Raw genomic sequence first — 23,332 nt, forward strand, 5'->3', positions numbered from 1 at the left:
GTCGTTTGTCAGCGCGCTCTCAGCGCCGCCAAATCCCTTTTTCATCTAAATTCCTCGAGAAACCGATAAATTGTAACGTTATCCGGGCTCGAGCGGGCTAGTGCCTCTTCAAAAACACGAATGAACGTCTCGTATTTTTTTGGTACACTGCAGTACGCTAACAATACCGATTGAAAATAATAGTAATTAACTAAAAGTTATTCGGACCTTGCTGAAAACCGGTGATCTAATAACGTTTCTCGAATGTTCACAGATGGGACGAGCTAAAAGAAAGAAAACAAGAACGAGCTGTGAGCGGAAGTGTCACTCGGGGAAGCCCTCTGTTCTTCGGGATCTCTCTGGCAGACAAACGAACGGGGTCGAGAAGGTGTCATCGTAGCAACGACCCGTTCGAACGGGCAGAACTGGGACGGCGAAGGAAGACTTCGCGAGGAAGACTGGACGACGCGATGTTTTTCGCGAGACGAAACATCGTAAAACGCGGAGACACCGGGAGCGCGAGGTGTTTCGAGATGGCAGCCGGCTGGTGGCGCCAGGCTACGCCACGCTCTGCCCAGGGGTAGCGCGAAAGCTCTCGGTCTATACGACGCTCGCGAACAGTGGAGGGGATGCCCCGTACGGACACGATATCGCACACAAACGCGCGACGGCGAAATCAAATCGACGTCCACACACTCGTCGCGTAGGAAGGGCGAAACTACCGCGAACCGGCCGTCGAGAGGAAGAAGGAGAGGATGGTCGGGATACGCGGCTGATGGCGCGAGAGAAAACGGGAACGAACGAGGACGAACAATGGAGAGGGGTTGGTTGACCCTGCCGGGTCAAGCGAGAGACGAGCAAAGGATAGGTGCGTTGTTCGATTCCGTTCGAGCTGGACGAGGCTGTGCATCGAATGTCCGGGAAGGACAAGGATGAGCGAACGGCGATGTGGGAGGAAGATGCACGGAGAGAGGGGTTGGTCGACCCTGAGGGAACGAAGAGGGAAGCGGAGGTGGGAGAAGGAGGCAAAACAGGTGGAATAGGATAACCGAAACGCACCGGTCCCCCGCGAGAGCGACGAGGACGCAGCCGGAAAGACAAAGAGGTGGGAGGAGACGAAACGCGAGGGAGAGCGATAAGGACACAAAGAAGGGACGGAAAAGAGAGGGGTTGCTCGACCCTGCGCGTTATCAGGAGCCGCCCCTCCCAGTCGCCCCTATAACCACCCCGACTTTATATACCCCCTTGGTGTACCGAAGAGTACTCGCATCCGTGTGCGCGGTGGTGAAAACCCACACAAGCTAGGAAGCAGCGTCCCTAGGCGCAGCCGGGCACGAAGCGACGTCGCATGGCGTCGGCGTCGGCGTCGGCGTCGCTAGCTCGACCAGACTCTTCTCTCTCTCTGGACGTTGTCGGCCAACGTCACCGGAAGATCCCTCTTTTCTGCGGTCTTTGCTGCGTTTCTTCGAGGAACAACGAACCTTTCGAACGTGGAAAGAGGGACACGTACACAGAGGGAGGGGGGCAGCCGAAGAAGGGGAGCGAGAGAGAGGGAACAAGCTCAGGAGTCTGCAAGGGAGAAGAACTTTCGTTATCGCGGCGCGAGTGACGCGCTGCCCTCGGAGCGTCGCGACGCCGCCAGACGCCCCGACAGTCGTCCGTCAGACGCGCCACGGTTGTCTCCAAACTGACCGGTTTTTCGAGCCGCCTGCACTTCGCGCTCGTCCTTCGAAGGATCCGCGTACGCATCCTTCCGAGAGAGGAGCATTCTTTTCCTCGCGTCTAACCCCGCGCCATTTCTGTTTTTCCACGCCAGGGCCTTCTCGACTTCCATCGACGCCGACCAGACAGACGCCTCTGTTCCTTCTTTCTGCATTCTTCGCCGACTCGATTTCCTCCTTTCCCCGTTGCCAGTGGCCGTCTCTCTTCGGCACGCTGGCTCGTGGCCACGAGTGTCCCTCGCGCCTCGTCCGCACCGTGAACGTCACTCGTCGCACGTAGACCGAGCCGAGCTGTCATCCTTCGAGATCCTCTCTTCGCCACTTTGTGAATGACATCGTGCGTTTTCGTTACCGGATTTCGAGTGGACTACCGCCACCGTCCCCTGGAACAGCGGATCGATCGGACGGCTGTTTCGAAAATCCGCGACAGCCGAGTAAAGAAGGGGTGGAACGAGCCTTCGGAGAAGAGGGACACAGGTTCGTATACGGATTCGACGAGTGTTCTGTCGGTGGATATTTTAACTCGAACCAAGATGTTATGTGCAGGAACGCCGTGCGAGGATTCGGTGGACGAATATCGACCGAGCGGACACGTGAACGCAGAGGGGAACGGATTCCCTGCGGCAGGCAACCGGATAGACGTGGCGGCACGTCGGGTGTCCAGGTACTCGGGATTTTAACTACCGAACATCCATACTTTTTCTTCGAATTAGAATACTTCGAACCTGACACTCCATCAGCTGTCGTGCTTTCAGGTCCCCGATCGACGCCGCTTGTTCGCGGAATATCGGAAAATGTCAGCTTACCGTCCAAAAAGACACGCACGACGCCATCATTATCGCTGGCTGGAAAGAGCTCTTACCTGCTATCGTCGCGAAACGACCCGACTCGTCGACAGACGCTCCGATCTTCTAAAATATGGGACTATCATGGTGTGCGCGTCGAACGAGCCACGTTCTTATCGTCCCGCGTCCTTGACGGCGATAAACGGAACATCGACGAGGAATGTGAAACCCCCTGTACGTATACTGAATGTATCCTGAGTGTATTTCTGTCCGGTATACCTTCAGTATACGTAACAGGAGGCTACACCGATCTACGCTGGACGACGTCTTCGCTGGACCCCTGCAGGCTTCTCTGCTGATATTCAACGATAATCGTAAATTTAGCTTTAAGCGGATTACGCCCCGATAGCTAGCTTTATTACCTGTTCACGTTGGCCATCCTTGTCGGGAAAGGTGATAGCCTGGAGCGTTGCTTTTTATCGTCCTCTGGAATTTGTACTCGTTGATCGTGCTTTTAATGGAATTGTACGCGACGCGTTAAAATTACTTAAACGTGCCTCTCATTGAAATTTTCCGAGGATCATAGAAATTCCAGTAATTTACGGAATTCCGAACGATTCGTCGGACGTTTATTTTCTCCCTCGTAAGCGGAGAATTTGGCAAATTCGTGCGAATTCGTGAAACCGGAACGAATCTCTCGAGCGTTCGATTCTTGTGAATGTTGTGCAGTCTAATTTATGCCCGGCAGTAACTTCGAGAAATTATCGAGTGGATAATTACCGGACGCCGTGCAATTTTAATCTCGTTTGCACGTTCTCGAGTAATTAGGTCGTAGAATTCGAGAAGGCGAATTAGGATCTTTTTACGACAACCGAAGATCGTCCGGGAATTAAACTGTATCAAGTTGTAAACATTCTTACTGTCGACGTTGTAAATTAGATCGCAGATAATAATTATAGGCGGCGTCTGTATCGAAGCCATTAAACAACGCTGTAGAAATACCGAAGGAGGATATTTCGAATCTTAATCGTACATCGGCGTGGGAAATCGTTCTGGCTTTTTTCGACGAAATAAACGCAATTGCAACCGAGCACGAGGATAATGAAATATAATAGTTTTTGTCCCGATGATTCTAAAATAAATAACTTATTAACCGTGTAATCGATCGATAGACGCTATCAAAAACTGGAAAGTTTACATCGAACGACGTTGATCAGTGTTTTTACGGCTTCGAACGAGTCTAATGTTAGTTTTTTTTAATGTTAGAGCGATCAAGAAACGATCAGACTTTGCTTCCTGGATGTTCCTCAAGCATGTGTAACAGAAAGGAGAAAACAAGACACATAAATAAACGATGATAACGTACTGCAGGCTGTTAAATGTCAATATCGACCCATAATCAAATCCTTCGCGATTTATTTATCTTCTACATACCTTCATTTAGAATAGCGATGCAATTTATTCAAAATAGACGTATCAGATATCGGAATATGGTTTTCATAATGCAAAGATAACACTTTACCTCGGCAACATTTTCTACTTCTTGAAGTTAACGATGTTAAGCGAATATTAGAATTTCTGTTATTTTTATACGTCATGTGCAAACTTTACAAGAGTTTTAGAAGAACGAAGGGTTAGATGTAATCAATACCTTTTCAATCTTTATAATTTTTTTATGGCCACACATTCACGTGATAGTAAAGATTATTTCTTTACTTTTAACGAATCTTATCTAATGTTAGTGCTTTAAAGGAAGATGGAGAAAAATAGCTACTGATAAGCTTGGTGCTTTCTGTGGAAATTTATGCGACAGACGGAAAAATTTTTAAACTTTTGTCACCCAAGTATTTTTAGCTATCAGCTTCGTTTAACTATATTCTGTAGTATTTGTACAACTTGAATGATGTAAAAGAAAAGACTTTTAACATACTCTTGCATACTTCATTTTATAAATAGTTTGTATTGTAAGGTACTTGTTCGAAATAAATTGAGGTCACCAATAAATAAATATGATGTATCGAATAAATAATGTAGAAAATATTGTATATTTGAAAAATATTTAATCCTCGATTGACCAAACGTGATAGTGCAACGCTTAGAGTGTGAATTCACATTCATGGAAAATTGTTTTAGTTAATAATTTTATTTTCGTTAAATTTAGTTTGTAAGATATTCTCCTCTTTCTGACTCGATAGTCTTTTATGTACACAACATTACTTATAATTTATATTGTAAATTGCTTTCTACTGAAGTAAGTGATACATCTACGTAGAAAATCATACATCACTTTTTCTATTTTATATCAAAATCATTTTGTATGATAAGATTAATTGTATTATTTGTAACCAAAATCTATTTATAAAATATATAATTATTTTCAAACACCCAATACGTAAGAAGTTTCAATATCGACGAAAAAATAAAAAACTACAATTGAAGTTCAGAGCCCCTAAGAATCTATTGATTGATACTGAACATTTTACTTTGTTAGCCGATACTGTTTAATTACATGTTGTGCGAATACTTCTTATATAGTCACGCGTTATTAAGAGTTGTATCGTCAGGTGTTAGATCACGTATTAGACGGACAAGCCTTTATATCGCTACGGACTGTATCGTCACGTGTTACATTACCATGCATTAGACTGTCTCGTGTTAAGATCACCATATGTCACGTTAGTACGCGCTGTATAGCTCAGTGTTTAATTACCACGCGTTGTGTAGTTCAGTGATTAATTACCACGCGTTGTGTACTTCAGTGTTTAATTATCACGCATTGTATAGCTAAGCGATTGATGTCTACGCGTTGTATAACTAAGCATTTAATTTCCACGCGTTCTGTACGTAAATGTTCTAATTCCACACGTTACGGCGCCACGCATTGTACAGTTAAGTGTATGGTCATCACACATTAGATCACCTAGCGTTATAATACTACACGCTGTATAGTCATGCTTTCAACCACCACATATATTATATAGCCTCGTGCCGTATCGCCATGTGACATTACAAAGCATTCTATCTCCACGCGTGGTGTCACCACATGCGTTACCACCTCCCATTATATCGTTACGTTATTATCATCGCCATACGTTGTATCTCACATTGCACCCTTTACTTCAGCTATCAAATCACTTCCAAAAATTACGACAATGTCAAAAACCTCTCTAATCCAAATACCGCCAACTTCAAGAATTTTTCTCTTTGTCCCAATCAAAGGCAACTTAAATCTCTGCTATATTAATTACTCGTTTCTGGCACAGCAACCATAGATCAATGATATCTAACATTACGATTCAAATAAAAAATAATTGTCGAAGCATCCAAGTTCAGGTAAAGACTTCGTCAGAAAGCTGACGTCTATAGCAAACACGCGGAATAAAATCGTTTACGATTTCGAAGTTTACCAATAAACCTCGACCGAGACAAACAAGGTGTAAGTCATCTGGTACGAAGGATCACACCCCCTTCATTCCTCTTTGTCAGAAGGTTTCGTAGAAACTTTCTCTTTTAAGGCACTCGTAAAAAAAGGGTTGAATGCGGGACTCCCGAGGCGGCCTGCAATTGGGAAAGGGTTGGTGAAAGCTGGCCGCAATAAAAAATGTTAAAAATTCGAAAGTCGAGAAAGGGGTGTCCGAATAATGGCAGGGATGGAATTTCACTTTCTTTTCTCCAACGGGAGCGACTCTAGTCACATTTTTTTTTTCGTCAGTTCGGTTTTTGCTCGTGATCGGGTGTGTACCAAGTTCTCGTCGCTTTTTTTTCGTTGAGGGTGGAAAAGTTAACGGGAAGTTAAGTGGTTTACGATAGCCTGGAGGAAGGATTCGGACGATTGATTTTTGGGTATGACTACCTGCTTTTACTTACTCACTTATTACTTACTTACTCCTAATTAGATTTATACTACCGGTTTTTAGTGAACATACGAGTTGAACTTAAATTATGTTAATATTTCCCTTTGCACATTGTACGATGCATAAAACATGTTATAACCGTAGTTGTTCGGTATACGATTGTTTAATGAAGGTTTAATATTTCATAAATATTACATTCTAGTTACTCGATAATCAAGTATGAGTTGAAAACGAATTATATTGCAGTTAGTCAAGAGTCAAGTTAACTTATTAACACTTTGCAGTTTGTGCTGTTCGGTTTGTAATTAATTTTTTAATAAACTAATCTGAGTCAGAAGGAAAGGTAACTTTTATAATTTGCAAGATTTTACGATACATCGGATGGAGCGATGTAATTAAATGTTAATAAGTAACTTTTCCATTCTTGTATAAACTGTACTGCCCAATTAATTTTTATTTATATTTAATTTTCAATGTTATTCCCTTATGGGGCTCTTCATTAAGGATAATAGCACAATACATCGATTGGTATGTTTTAAATGTTACTTAATGAAGCCTGTTTGACGAATGATTGCCAAGAAATCAATCACCTGACTCGACTAATAATACCTAAATATACAAATATTTAATAAAAAATTCCATTATGTAACTACGTACAACAGATGCAATGCAAACTAGCAAGACTCTGTATCAAGGGTGGAAAAAGTAAGGAAAATTGATTAACATCATTCGTTGGTAATGGAATAAAAAAGAAGAGAATATAAGAAACGTTACAAAAAAATGTAAACACACTCCGTTAATAGCTAATAAATATTAATATAAAAAAACTGAGAAGGAACGCGTAAGTGCAAGGGGTTAAAACGGACAAATGGGCATTTTTAACTAATTAACAGTTACTAACAGTTAAATTATCACCTAATATAGGTAATATTTTAGTCGGAATTCGTCGCGTACGTTATCTTAAAAAACTCATCTCTAAAACGTTAGGCTCCCTTTAATTACCAAAACGAGTGATCCAGCGTTTCTTTGATAAATATCTGCCTTTTAAAAGCTTCTCAAATTCTTCGAGACATAAAACGAAAGATTTAAGAAGAGTTCTGCAAAATTTTCAGCGTGAGGAAAATTTTTTGAGTCTTATTTTACAAGTGAAGGATTCAGTCACTGCATTGATGACTCAGCGACGGTATGGCCGCATCTTCTTTTTAAAAATATTCGAGTATTGCACTTCTTGCATCACACTTAATTATGCATAAATATTTGAAACTTCTATAAATTATGTGACACCATTTTGTTTTGACATATTCTCACTCAAATTATTTAGATTAAGGTATGCTTGTTTTTATCTCTGTGCTTCTATAATTTACTAGCCACAATTACTAGCCTCCATAATTTATTTCTTATATTTGGTGAAGTTAAAGAATGTTTAAAATATTGCTGGATATTTAGCAGTTTCTAAATCAACATAGTGTTGAACTCATTTCTTCCTGAGATTACGACAGCTACTTTCTAGAAACAATGTTCTCTTTCAAAACTGTAATGCATATCGACTTAAAAGGACTTGTAACCCAGAACCTCTAATGGACTCTTTGATTTAGCCAATGACCCTAATCTTAAATGTTTCATTAATATCGTATATACTTGAGAGTTCTAATTCGTGTACAATATTTGACAAAATAATAGAAAGGCCTGTGATTGTTAGTACAGAACATTTCAAGTCTGACATCAGCTATTACCGTGTCAGACAAAAATTGTATATTATTCTTGGCTATGTATTCTTGTCCAATACACCAATTCAACTCAGACAAATTGTGTACACGATAGAAATCACAGAGATCAGAGCAACATTTAAATTTCTTTCAACTGGTATCAAATAATTTGACAATATTATAAAAGATCATACATAGAAAACATGACACGATGGCACTTGCAAATCAGTTTAAAGAGTAACTATTGACGAAAGGTGCTACACAGACCTTCTGTTGATACTTCTAATCCAAAATGGCTAGTAACCAAAGACTATAACCGATTCCGAAGCACAGAGAAGTCTACAATAAATCGATGACACAAAGAATCTCGAAAGAGCACTCACGCTGCTTCAATTTCAAGTATAAATGAAAATAAATTTTGAGAAAATGACTCCGTAATTCGTTTACCGACAGTTTTGCTGAAAACTGGCTCTTTGTTAGATTTTGGAACATTGAAAATCTGGCAGAATATGATGACATGAAACGACCATAAAATAACACGTGTTTCGCATCAATTTGAAGCTTAAAGTCTAATGAAAATGACTGCATCAATATTTTATCGATATTCTAAATATAAGATGATTGATTTTTAGTTGCAGTAAGCGATAAATAATTTCAAAATCTCTTAAATTTAATATAATTCAATGACTATCGTAAACTTTTACTATTCCTTGTCTTACATTAATTTGAGGCTTCATGTACAGAAACTTTTTGTTACTGTATATTTCTACATCTCTATATCCTCGGATATTTACATCTGATTATTATAGTTTTAGATCTCTGTATTTTCAGACTCCTATATCCACAGATTCACTGCATGAAAGTCTGCGTATCCGTAGATTGCTTTACCTTCAAATTTAAATATTTCTAGCTTCTTATGTTATCACATTTTTACATATCCAGATTAGTATAGCTCTAGATTTCTGTATCTCCAGATTCCTATATTCCTAGAATTCATATACATAAATCAGTATCTTCAGACCGCTTCATCCCCAAATTTATACATTTCTAGATTTCTACGCTGTCAAATTTCAATATCTCCAAATTTCCATATTCCTACATCCCTATAATCCTAAATTCCCATGTTCTCCGATGTATAAGGTAGCCAGAACAAATTCATTCAAAAATAACACCCCAACCTGAATAGTGACAGTAAATTCACTTTCTCGTGACATTTATCATATGAATAATAATAGATCACGCTAATACATCTGACCAGAAAAACCAGTATTAAAAACTTTTAAGCAAGCTATGCAACCAGCAACTGATACAAATAACTATGCGCACACGAGTTCAGCTTTAGCCTAAGTTAACGAAACGAGTATGCGGGTTCAGAAGAAATTTCTGTGATAAAACGGCGAAGTTTACGCTGCTGGTTCGCCATCGTGATCGCGTATGCAGACCTTGCGTCACGAACACAGCCCATTTGGATCATTGAACTCACTCGGTTCGAGTGCATCAACATACCGTCATCTTTTTTTCTCGTCCAGAGGCAAAACAGAACAAAACAGCCGAGGATCCTCATAGAATTCAGCGCTCGATGTGCCATCGATAAGAAACAGAGAAGAAGAGAACGCGAAGAGACTTCTCCTGCGGCAGAGAAAACAGAACCGATGTTCCTGGAATATGCATCGTTTTCAGGGGTCAAGAGAGGATCGGAAAAGCTGCATTTTTCAGCGGTAGCTCGGAGAGAGGAAAAAGTAGAAATTTTGAAAGGGAAGCTGGAAAAGCGAATCGAGCAAAGTTCAATGTGCCCGGAGCCACAGGAGAGACAGTCGATCGAGAGACGAGGACGGTGTCGAGGAATTTTGAACGAGACCAACGAAAGAAGATGCCGAAGAGAGAGAGAGAGAGTATCCCGTGTACCCGAGCGAGAAAGAGAGACAGAGCGTGCACGGAGAGAGAAAGAGAGAGAGGGAGAGAAGGGGAGATCTCTCTCTTCCCGGCCAATGAGTCGTCGTCTCTTTTGGTGGCCCAACCCTCGGGCAAATATGGCCGCCACGTGCGAAAGGGAGCTTAAGCAAGGGGTTAGGTTAGGTTAGGCGAGACCGTGATCCTTCTGGACCTGGCCAGAGGGGAAAGAGAGCTGGTCCAGAAGCTGGAGTGGGGTGGGCATCGTTGTCAGCCATGATGGGATGCTGCGGTATAGGAGCTGCCACCGTGCCGTGTTCTTCTCTCGCAACAATCTTTTTCTGCTTGCTATCCGTGCGTTTTCAACAATCGAAATATTATATTCGTTTCGTGGACTATTGTTTGCTGAAGTGTCCGGGAATTTCAGATGCGATGGATATGGACCGTTCCAGGGATTAATTCGAGGACTTCGATGTGGAGCCTGCGGTTTTTCAGCTATTTTTACTTATTATTCGATCGTTACATGTTTTAGGTAACTTCTCTACAATCATTCAATTATTCTTTTGGTAACGCCTTTATCTTAAGGTGATTTCAATTTTATTGTAGCAGAATACGTTCTAGGTTGTTACATTGAATTATGTACCTAATCAGTTTATAATAATTCAACTCTACTGATACTTTAATGTAGATAGCTTAAAGGTAATGAATATGAGTAATCGTTGAAGTTCCACAATGGCTGCTCCATGAAGTAGAATTACATTTTTCATTAATTGTTAACACGTTTGCTACCAACACATTTAATTTAAGGAGATCATAGTTATATCTTTAAAACATAAAAATGAAGTTTCGTCACATCTGCAGTATAACTAAATACAGTCCGTTCACAATTGTCTAAGACTGCAATATTATAACAGAAATTTATGATGAACGAATTTAAGTGATGGCAGCGACCGTGTTAAAACCATTACCTACAATTCGCATGTATATGTGCTTGCAAACCAACTTGTTAAGTATACCCAAAAAAATTTGCTGTGAGAGCAGATGAAGAGTAGATTGGATTTTCACAAAAATATCAGACTGTCAAGAAAAAAATTACAAATGAAACCTTCAGCAGCTTCAGCACAGTCAATTGCAAATGATCACCAACACGGTGACTCGAAAGTGCATCCTATTTTATCAAACAGTGTTAAATATGCGATACTTTCTGCACCTACTCGACAATAATTAAAGTGCAGAAACAAAATATTAAAGTCATAAAACGATAACAAGCGCGTATCGTACACAGAATAATATAGCACCGCGTTACGCTGTAGAATAAATACTAACCGCTCTAGAAGCATCGCGTTCAACGAGCAATTAGCCTTCATAACCATGTAGGATCCTGAATCGACTCGATGCATGCGAGACAGTTCATTAAGCGGTGATCTACATTTCAGAAAATCTAGAGCAAGAAACAGCCTCTCTGCAGCAGAGTGTTCTTTGGAATATTGAGCAACTTGTGACGCGTTTAAACGCATTGCGACACAGCAGAAGAGGGGAACGAGCGTGGCGATATTAACTTTAATTGCGTTTTAAAACCACCAAAGTTATGATATTCTGTAACACTAAACCTGAAATTAATAGCCATTGACCGCCCTTGTGGAACCATACTTGAATCGTTCTTGCAGCCCCTTAAACCGATCAACAAAAAGGAACAATCTTCTCTTTGCGTATATTACAAAAATGTACGAACAAGAGTTCACCTCTGCTTGTACGAAGAGAAAGTTAATCGAGTACATTTTTGGTTTTTAATATAATAGCAATCTTTGAAGGACACTGTGGTGGAATAGGTAGCATTTAAATTTCAACTTCTAGCTTATCTTCTTTTTATTTCAGAAATTTCACACTACTTTTCTTAATTCGCATTGGGTTGTATGAATTTAACTTTTGATATTCTAGTATGTACATTTTCTTAGCAGACTCCGCTATTGACGAGCTCTCAGCTTCTTTTTCGAGTCAATTTCTCTTTAAATAAGAACATGTAATGCTTCAAGAGTTTCTGGCTTTCTTGCGATCACTTTCTGCATATCATGATTTACTGCTCTAGATACTAAATAGTATCAAAGATTTGATAAGAAGAATTTCACTTAGGGATTGTGTGTTAAATTTACAAAGAAAAATATGGAGAAACGAGACAACTCTTGTATCGTGGTACTTCTACTCCAATTGAGTGTTGGAATCGAAATGTTAGAAACCATAGCAAAGTCTGACTCAACGCTATTTATTCTTTAATATTACCACACATCAGACATACTCTGTTTAAGATTACGTCTGTCTTCTTCAAGTACTTGAATTTACTGCCCGGAAAATATTTAGGGCAAACACTTATCGCTAAAACCGAAAGCACATCCAGTTATCGACTGAAAAATTTATCAGAATTATTTGTAAAATTACGAAAATACTTTCGCGATTAAGGAAAAATGGTCCAGGGCAGACTCTTTGATAGCATGCTCCTCCTCACTCTTCCAAAGAAAATAATATCCAGAATTCTTTATCCGAAGAAAATAACATCTGGAAGGCTTTACGTCAAGATAATAGCAAGAGTCCAATTTTTGTTTTACTGCCATATAACAAGGTTATTCAAAGGTTTATTACCATTGTAGGTAATATACAAATGTACTCTTTACATAAAGACGATTTCATCATGCATCAACTTTTTTCGTCACAGATTTCGATATGTATTCGTCTAAGTTATGCGAAATATGGTTATGTGATATTTGATACCACTCCTTGTTTGTCTCTTCTCGCAAACACTCCACTAGGGACAAAACATCAGGTTTCTTACTAAGAGTACACACTTCAGTTTATTGCAAAGATTCTAAAACATTCGCAAGAACGATTCGCATAAAGTTCACACGCAGAGTATACAAATTCTAATTGAAGGACGTCTGGAGATATTATTTAAGCACATTTTATTCAGCGATCACCTTTTGTGTTAATAGAAGATGTCGATTCAAAATATGTATTATCTTCTCTACATAGTTTATCTTCATGACTTAACTTTCTATTTCGAAAACTATCTAATCATCGCCGTGGTTATCTGATTGATATTATGTTGATACGATTATTATATTTTCTATTTCCACTTTCTCTGCTAGATTGTAGTACCGATATTGTTTCATTGTGCAAACGTATTTGTGGTCGGTTAGACTCGTAGTCCATTTTGTAGTCTCATACGTGGGTTCTTGAAGGTCAGACAAGGTCATCGACAGTTGTTTCAATTCCGATCTGTGATTTTTGTCGTGAAATTCGATTATAAGTATGAAACATCACACTGGTAGCAATTCACCAACCCCTATGCTTACACATCACTATAGGCGAGTTGATGGTCAACACCAATGACTGTTAGAAGTGACAGAAACTTATCTCTACACACTTAAAAAATGACAATGACCTAGAATAACCTTCAGAAGTCAAAAAATACACCAAAGAAATAATAGCACGAGTGAAAATGAGACACCGTGTCATTTTAGATACATTAGACATTAGATACAGTGATCATACGTGCAGTTAAACATATTTTAGCTAGAAATTAGAAACGTTACGCCCAGTACTAAACACCTGAGACTTCTACTAAAGCCAGAGGAGCTAGGAAAATCATAGTTACAACGCTGCTCGACAACATCCTAGGAATTTCTCCGTCCATTTTATCATCGATCCTAGCACACCCACGCCATACGCATAATCCTGTGTCTATGCGTGTAAATCGAGCGGGGGGAAAAGAGCTCGAGGATCGAGAAGAGAAAAAAGAAACGGGGTACCGGACGAAGGTGAAAACGTAGGACAGCGAAGGGAGGTGGAGGGGACGGATAAGAAGAGCGCTGGCTCGTTTTCGAATACGAATGGTCGTTCGCGATATCGGTTATTATAAATTACCCAAGGGAATCGTGACTACCCACCGTAAAGGGTAAAGTAAAGTAACGAATTAACGGCGCAGGGAGTGTCGCGAAGTGTAAAGTGCCGCGTTCCCGGTGCGTGTATCCGAACTGCACGCCGACGTCGTGAAACGTGAATTTATAATGACGTTGTACTTTCCGGAATACCTATTACGAACTGCCATTTAAGGAAGTTGTACATTACGTGTTTCACGGGGCCACGTACGTTAACCGACAGTCAAGGTATTTTACGAATTAAGATACTGGCTACAAAGAAGTTTCGTCCTCCGAGCTCTCCTCTTCGGATCTTCTTTTTTTTTCATCGAAACGTTTCGTATGTCGAGCATCGATGCCTTCGCGGACTTTTAATTTTAAGCTGTTCGTTAATACGCGACGGGTATTTTTTAAGCTTCTGGAATGAAACTGCGACGATTTGGGTGGTAATGCGGGGGATAACGTGTAAATTATGTAGCATAAATTTCACTTTCACAATTAACGAGGCCCGGCTGAGGTGGTATGTTTGCCTTGTTAATCTGTAATGCTCTTTAATGATATCGTATGGATATGCAGGAAAGGCTTGTTAAGGAAAACTGTGAATGAAGGACCGGCAATTGTGCAGATCTACAAAGATAAGGGTTGATATGTAGATTTGATGCGGGAATTTTTGAACGCGAGTTCGGTACCTTAGTGTTGTGAGACTTTCGGATCTTGTAACATTCGGATGTTCCGTTCTTGAAAATTTGGAAGTTCGAGAACTCGAAAATATGCAATATTAGGAATTCGGGAATTTGAAATATTGGAAATTTGAAAATTCTGAAATTACAATTCGAATAATATTCTACGTCATTGTCAAAGAGGCGGTCTCGCTAACTACACGAAGAAATTATCGATCCTCACTCATTAAATACAGCGTGATTATAGCTCACAATTTATACTCAATTATCCCGTAGTTTAATAATAGTAAATTGCGTCATAACACACCACAGAACATAAGAAAAGGAGTTTAGAATCGGTCGAGCGACGGGCACTGGCTGCTAAGAAAAACACGGCGGTACACACGGACACCATGTCTGAGGGGTCAAACCTTTAGGTGCTGACTGAAAAATCGCCTCTAACACAGTGTGTAATAAAATATCGTTCAAAAACTTCATTTTATGTACTTCTACAAATACCATATCTACTATGACGCGGTTCGCTTCCCTTCTTTAATGATATTCTGCCTATAATAATCTCAATAGAGGATATTTCAATATATTTCTACTATTTATATCTCCACATGAACTTAGCTGAATATATATGCAGAAGATGTTAATTACGGTGCAAGGTATATGTGATAATCAAATATAGCAGAGCACAATTCAAGGTATCAAGAAAAATAGTAAAATATTCTAACAGCGATAGTATGGTCTAATGAAGTATTCTAAAAGTAAATTCATCAAATACAAAACAAAATGTTTGAATGATGATTTTCATGCCTGATGAACATATATCAGAAAAGTGAGATTATCATCTACCCTCTAAGTTACAGTATTGAACTCAATTACTTTTCGTCACTCTGCATAATTTCAAAAAAGTCAATGATGATCACATTTGAAGCATACCTTGCTATTTAACACGACAATATACACAATGGTGCAAAGATGACAGTAAAAATAAGACGAAAAGATAGAACTCACCTACGAAGAAAGTCCCGGCGGCTCGACGGTGCACCAGTAATCTGTAACAAAAATGTAACGCCATCGTGTAGCAACAATTTCGAAACAGCCCGTACAAGCTTACTCTAAATATAAAAGCAGACGCATTGCTGCCTATTATTTCACAGGAGGGTTTAATTTTAGGTTTTGTTAAGATGGTTCGTTAAGCGGTAGCCGCTTCAACGCGCCGCTCCAATGAATCACGCGTAACAACAAATCCTCGTGTAAACGGTGCGTCGTAAACTCGTAGGAATCTTTGGAAACATTTCAAGATTTCTGTTACTCTTTGAGTTTCGTCGACACTCGCGCAAAAAGGTGGAACCTTGTAATTTCGACGCGATGTATTTAGACACCTTGTATAGCCACGCATTGTAATTCAACGCGATGCAATTCGACGCGTTGTAATTTTGAAATATGTTACACGTTAGAACATGACATGTTTTGATATTTCTGCACCTACATTTCAGGGTGTAGCGTAGCTTTGTACTTGTTGGACATTGTAATTTTGGTATGTAGAATAGGTATAATTGTAATTGTGAGACTGTGAAATTTTGGTGCAAAGCATATTACACACTGTAATTTTACGGGGATGGAATTTCGAAGAGCTGCAATTCTGATACGTTGAAATTTTTGAGAGATGGAATTTCAACGCTCGGCAATTTCGAATCGTTGGAATTTCAGCGCGTTGCAATTTTGGTACGTTGGAATTAGGACGCGATGGAATTTCAGAGCATTAGAATTTCAGAGCGGTGGAATTTCGATGCGTTGTAATTTGAGAGAAATGGTATTTCAACGCTCTGCAATTTCGAATCGTTGGAATTTCAGCGCGTTGGAATTAGGACGCGGTGGAATTTCAGTGCATTAGAATTACAGAGCGCTGGAATTTCGACGCATTGTAATTTGGGAGAAATGGAATCTCAACGCTCTGCAATTTCGAATCGTTGGAAAATCGACGCATTGCAATTTCGATGCCTTTCAATTAGGACGCGGTGGAATTTCAGTGCATTAGAATTTCAGAGCGGTGGAATTTCGACGCGTTGTAATTTGAGAGAAATGGTATTTCAACGCTCTGCAATTTCGAATCGTTGGAATTTCAGCGCGTTGCAATTTTTGTACGTTGGAATTAGGACGCGGTGGAATTTCAGAGCATTAGAATCACAGAGCGCTGGAATTTCGACGCGTTATAATTTGGGAGAAATGGAATCTCAACGCTCTACAATTTCGGAGCGTTAGAAATTCAACGCGTTACAATTTCGATGCCTTTCAATTAGGACGCGGTGGAATTTCAGTGCGTTGTAATTTTAGAGCTCTGGAATTTCGACGTGTAATTGCGAAAAGATGGAATTTCAACACTCTGCAATCTCCTTGCGCTGAAATCTCGATGCGTTACAATTTCGTTACAATTCCGTCGCGTTGTAATCGCAACGTTAACTTCGAATCAGGAGCAACCCTTGTAAAACGTGCGTCGTAAACTCGCGATTCCTTCGAAACGTTCCAAGATTTCTGGTCGCTCTCCTCGTTTTGTCCACGCTCTATCTTCGACAAAAGGGTGAAACGTTAAGATGGAACAGAAAGGAAACGAAGGGAGAGCGAACAGCATGAGACAAGTGAAAGTACGCGATGACGCGGATACGCGATTTCCTTGCTCGCTAAAAAGGGTTAGGAGAAAGTTTCTTATTTACTGCGCTGTAAAAATGACACGAGAAAGGGTTCCCTTTTTCCTTTCGACGAACCCTTTCTGACGGACCTTTCCTCGCGGTCGATCAACCACCCAGGGACTCGGCTTTTTAACTTCCAGAAAATTTCTTACTTTTTACCTTTCCTTCCTCTGACTTTTTGTTTCTTTACGATTTATTGTAGGCTGTCATATTGAGATATGTTGTAGGTACTAGAAGTTTGACCAGTTTGAAATTCGTGTGCAGGTAGAATGACGATAGAAGTCGGCTTGAAAAATTCGAGAAAAAAAAGAATTTATATTTTAGCGGTGATATAACGCGCTGATGGGTTTCGTCCCCAAAAAATTCACCGGCTGTGGAGTGTAGGACGCTGATAACAAATTTATATTAAATATGTACGTAGATTTTAAATCTCCAAATTTTTATACGTAGACATTTAAAAATCTATTCAGTCATTTTTAATGTTTTAGAATTCGTAAATTTATAACCTTGCAAATTTTAGAAATTAAATATTAAATACTTTGAAAATTGAAAAATGCGTGAAATTAATTGAAGAAAATGAGCAATTTTAACAGAATAAAAATGAGAATAGTCTGCACAAAAATTTTGAACGAAATTTCATCTTGATCCAACAAATTACTTTTATTTTTAAAATTGCACATCTGTTTTATTATAAAAGCACGAGCCCCGAGTTTTCCATCACCCTTACAGACGTCTGTTACAATTAGTGATTGTAAACTTTATACACTTTCGAGTCTCTTAATCTTTTTATTTCACTATTTATCGGGCAATAAACCTAATATGATCGCTAATGTATTATAAATATCTAATTTATAGTTTACTTTATAGCTCTCGGAAAAAATCTATATCCTATCGCGACTCCTGATCGCCGTCAATAGCCAATTATCGACGACGTATATATACGTCACGAGCAGCGAAGGATTTAAACACGGTTTTACGGTTCTTCGTCAAGTAAAATTTTTATGAACGATTCTGCGAGCCTCCAGGAATCGTAAATACAAGAGTATTCATTGAGACAGTGATGAAAAAGTTATAAAAAAAAGGATTGGAAATAAAGAAACATCAGAGTCTCTTTATGGAGTTAGAAGAGACCGTTTAAGCCGAGTTGTTACGCGTGCGTCGCATACTTTGTAGCTAATCTTTCTCGCATCTACACAGACGTTCACCTACACAACAAATTCTCCCAATTTACAATCTTATTCTCTTAAAAGTTGTTATTTAAGGTCAACGTCGTGCGATACGTTAGCCAAGGTGTCTACCTCCTTCGCAAGTTTTTCACGATAATTCCAACGAGCAACTGTGTACCGAAGGTTCTTCGAGATTCGCAAAATTATCGAATAAAATTTTACGTCCACGAAAAACTGTAAACTCCGTCATTTTCCATCATCCCCCTATATTCCGGCTTATACTCGACAAAATATGAATTGTTATTAAACAAACGCCACTCAAAATAAACCAAAATCGCCATTTCCCGGAGCATACAACTTTTATGAAGCTGCGCAATCGACTATCCATCATTTTCTCTAGATGATAGATTATGACATTCTGAACGCGAGCCACCGGTGTTTTCGTATCTCTTCAAGAACAATTTCACCCCCAACACTGAACTACCCCGATATCAAAAAACATATCGAATATCGTATTATCCAAACGACCGAGAACTGTTTCGTCGATAAGAACGTATCGAATTCGAGGGACGAAGCTGCACGATCCACCCCTTTCTCCGATTTTCTTGCCGTCCGAGTTCGATAAAAAATATCGTTGAAAATGTCACGGAGTGATCGTTGCAACTGGTTGCTGCGATTAAAAAATAAAATAGAGCTCGTACCGTATATCGATACTCGTTATGTCGTCGTTTCCTCGCTCGACAACGCGTAAGAAAAGCTGAAACGTGGAGCAGCGTTGTTAGAGCATACAGGAAGCAACGTCCTCAACACGAAATTTATACGAGAGTGTTATATAGGGCTGTTAAAATAAATTAAAGGCGTTTTATCGTTACCCTCGCGGTAATTTATTTAAGCCGTTTCCTATTATATCGCGTTTGAGAGGCACACTGATCGCTTATCCTCGGCGTTCGCTCGCGAGCTTGAATAATATCGTAACTGGCACCTTAATCGGGCGAAAACGAGGCTGTAACTTGGCTCGTAATTAGCTGGTAGAAACGTTGCAAACCTTAGATGGGGTACAACGTTGGTTAAACGCGTCCTGGATACTCTTGCTAGTTGGTACGCTTCTGAGAGACTCCAACATCTCATCTAATGCCTGACCTTATGTCCACAAGAAAATTATTAGATATTCGTCTCGCATTTTCCACTTATCACCCTTTAAATTTCCAGTCTGACAATGTCTTTTCAGGGTGTTCAACTTTGACAGAAAAAGTGAAACGAATTTGGTGGGAGGTCTTTTGGTGCACTCTCAGATTTCAAACGAGTAAAAACTTAACAGGACCTTCAATTTATTCTACTTGCCTACTGATTTTTGGGCTTAATATTTTGTTGGTGACACTTTCTCTGAAATATGTGCTCTTTATCGTTTCCGATAACGTGTTAGCGAATGTGAACACTTCTCAAATTTCACTCCCTAGCTCAGATCTAATTCCAAAGAGGTACTTCGAGTTGTTAATTTTGAAATTTAAGGTTCAGTTAATTTCATCAAATATAAAAAATATCACACAAAATCCAATCTTCACAACATACACAACTGTCAAAGCAATAGTACATAACTGTCAAGCTGTCAAAAAACAAAGTAGCTATAAAACGAACCTCTGCCAATCCACAGTAGCATTCGGTAGCTCCAACAAAAAACGTAATATCCTCTATATTCTTGACCATCCTGCCTTTCAATGAGTTCGATCAAACCTGTCAGTCAGCAAATACAATGTTTGCTTCGTTCGAAAGACGTATCGAGGAATAACGATTGTTCGAATGGCACACCAGTCGGTCCTACTAAACAGATTGTATGTCAATGAGAAGCAACTGGCCGAACAGTGAGGAGTCGTTTAACGGCAATTCGTCGTCATTGCTACCGTCAGTTTCGTTCTAACGTCGCTGCTGCGGCGGATACGAAGCTCGGTTTCTCGTCTGAAAATGAGATTCTCGCCGGGTTCCTCGTCTTCTCTCATGTATTATTTATACATCCGTGGCCGGTTACCGAACCTTTCTGAACGATTTTCATCGTCGCCGAAGTGGCAGCGTTTCCTTCAAAACGTCGCTTCCCTTTCGTCGCACGTTCCCACCGTTCACAAGCCGCCGGCTGACATTTTCGCACCGACCAGTCTCTAATTTCATGGACGTTCACGATTTACTTAAACTGCGAAACCGAACGAATCGTTTGCGTGTCGATTCTTGCTGCTATCAGCGTATCTATTCACCTAACTTGCAGAATTTTAAATCCCTTTCGAACCACTTTGAATACCATTGGACGTTTTAATAGACTATTTAATAGGGCAAAAATTATGTGTCGAGCTGTTGTTCTTTTGAGGTTCTTGCTGTGCAAACGCGTGGACGTTGATCGATGGTTTGTAGATCCTTCAGAGAACTTCCTTAACGGGAATTGTGGATGTTAATATAACACGCTGTGTTATTATGTCAATATTTGGTAACATGTGTTAACTCAACATGCAGCAACTCATATGTCGATACCGAGTAACTAAAGATACAATGTATAAATTTCCAAATTGTTAGGCCTCCAGACAAACTTAAAAATTTGAAACCTGTATGTTCCATCTAAATATTGCACCTACCCATCTGAATTAATTAGATATTTAAATTTCGATCCGGTAAAAACGTACTAATTATAGAGATCGCGATTATCTGCAGACCTGCGTGAAATTAATGAATTATTTTATCAAAGTACGGATAAATAGAATTTATATAAACAGTATCCCACAGTGTTTGAACCACGAGTGGCTAATGAACTCGAACAAGCGTTTATTGAACACCATATAACGTTATCCTGCTCCTTTTCGCAAAATGTTAGCGTACAAGAAAGAAGTTCATCAATGAACCGCGATAATTAACACGGTTGTAAATGTCGTTCGTGAGCGACGCCGTCATAATTTTTACCAGGTATTAGTTCGCCTCGGCTTTTCGTATGTATCTTTCGCTTCGCAGAGGTTCCTTTTATCACCGGCGTCGATAATTATTGCCTTGGTCGTCGTGTCGCTCTTATCTTCAAGAAAACTCGAGTACGCTATGAATTTTTCGATACATTTCACGCTTCGTTACTGCTGTATTTTAAAATCTTCTTGGCTTCAGTTAAAATGTGGATGCAGGGAACCTGTCGTGTTAGGTTAAACAGTTCTAATTTTAAACTACATCGGAATCGGGTTATCAGTAAACGGTGCGTTTAAAAATTTAATTTGATGTTGACTGTATCACATTTAAAGCAAATTTTGCCTTTTGTACATCAAATATTAATTGCTACTATTGTAATTAAATTACAATTATATTTTCTATTAACTGTAATTGTAGTATTTTATACAAGAGTGCTCTTGTATTACTATATACAGTGTATATCCATAATTCATAATCAAATACGATACTTCTTCGAGTAAACGCAGATTACAATTTCCGTCCCAGACTTCCTTCACACAATTTTGAAAATAGTAACATTGAATCTGTTCTCGTCAAGCTGAACTTCCTGACGCAACGAGAGGGTTGATCTTCATCCGACACGAGTTAATCAAAGTTTTTGGCAAAAATTACTGTGGTGGTTCATTCAGAACACGTTTCGTTTAAAACAGACATTCTGAATGTTGCTTCCGCGAGAAATTAATCAAAGTTTCGGCAGATATAGTCTAATAACTTGGATCATCGTAGTCGCAGTAGCAAAGATTTGTACAGTTTCTGAAACCATCCCGTCTGAAGATTCTAATCGAGAGTCATTCTTGACCCACTTTCCTTCGCTAGCATCGAAACTTCTAATAACGTTGGTCCACCATTTTCCGGAGATGACTTTGTAACTCCTGCGCTATTTGAACTTTCAGATCTTCCTTATTACAGCGATCGCAACAGTCAAAGTTTTTGCCGGAAATACGCGAAGTATCTTTTGCTCCCTACACGATACAAATATTAAATTACTGTTTCAAATAAATACCGTTAACAATCAGTAATTAAATAAATAGACAAATATTGCACCACTTGTATCACTAAACTCTCTCCGTTATTATAATTGAGGGTAATATTGAATCATCAAATATGTTGAAGAGACTCTAAGGTAAATTCGTCCGAGCAGACAAAGGTGGTCTCCCCCATCAAAGACTACCACAGAAGGAAAGCAAGCGCGCATTATCCTAAAGAACAGAGATACGAGCGTCGAAATTGTGGGTGCAGACAGTTTCCAAGGCACTTTAAAACGAGAATTTACGAAGCCCATCCGAGACGTAAACAATGGCTCTGAGACGCGACGATAAATCTGCGGGGGAGCTCCATTCTAGGTTATCTGGCTCTAGGAAGACACTCGACCAACCCCGTTTCTAAGATTTACCATCCGAATGGTCGGAAGATATTTCCGTTTTGCCACTGAAAAGTGCCATGTTCCTACAGTATCGCGTAGCATTCCTCGAGGTATCCACCCCTCTGTTTACGTGTTCTAGTTCACGTTCATTTGTGTATTCAACATTTGATCCTTTAAGTGATTTATGAATTCAATTAATTATCAGAGAATATCTGTATATTAATCTGATATGATTCTTTCACTCATATTAGCCTTCATATCAAAATAAGTTTAAATTACAAACGGAACTTAATATTAAATTAACATTATTCAACAAAATGTAATAAATTTATTCCTAAAGTAAAGTTCAGAGTTTATTCCTGTCCAGCAAAAGTTTTCATATCACTAGAGTAAAATTAAGAACTACTGGATATTCGCAGAATGCAACTGTCCTATTAGACACAAATCTACGTGAACAGTAAGCTATTTCCGGTGCAGCAGAAATATCAGAATTTTGACGACGAGCGCCATATCCGAAACGTTGGTAAAAATGGTTCCTAACCAAACTCTCTGAAACTGGTACAGATTTTCCCGGTCATGCCAGCTTAAAAAAAGACAACGAAGAAGAACGAGCTCGTTCCGCGATAAACATTGCA

General features: G+C 39.6%; 1 protein-coding gene and 1 long non-coding RNA gene across 5 annotated transcripts in view; one reads left to right on the forward strand and one right to left on the reverse strand.

Moving 5' to 3' along the window:
* The window catches only part of LOC105664359 (uncharacterized), a 38,181-nt gene extending 34,331 nt beyond the window's left edge, over positions 1-3,850 (forward strand). Inside the window, exons 2-4 of the long non-coding RNA XR_013040651.1 lie at positions 254-2,177; positions 2,247-2,364; positions 2,441-3,850. This is a non-coding gene — a long non-coding RNA (uncharacterized LOC105664359). The remainder of the gene's footprint in view (positions 1-253; positions 2,178-2,246; positions 2,365-2,440) is intronic.
* Positions 1-23,332, reverse strand: part of LOC143264619 (uncharacterized) — a 392,045-nt gene that overhangs the window by 226,603 nt on the left and 142,110 nt on the right. For all 4 annotated transcript variants that reach the window (XR_013038433.1, XM_076532753.1, XM_076532749.1 and 1 more), the window contains one exon: positions 15,526-15,566. Coding sequence is in view for 3 of the 4 variants with exons in the window: in XM_076532753.1 (XP_076388868.1) it covers positions 15,526-15,566 (41 nt within the window). In the remaining variant the exon portion in view is untranslated. The remainder of the gene's footprint in view (positions 1-15,525; positions 15,567-23,332) is intronic.

Source organism: Megachile rotundata, chromosome 1 (genome assembly GCF_050947335.1).
Source record: "Megachile rotundata isolate GNS110a chromosome 1, iyMegRotu1, whole genome shotgun sequence".
NCBI classification, from domain to species: Eukaryota; Metazoa; Arthropoda; class Insecta; order Hymenoptera; family Megachilidae; genus Megachile; species Megachile rotundata.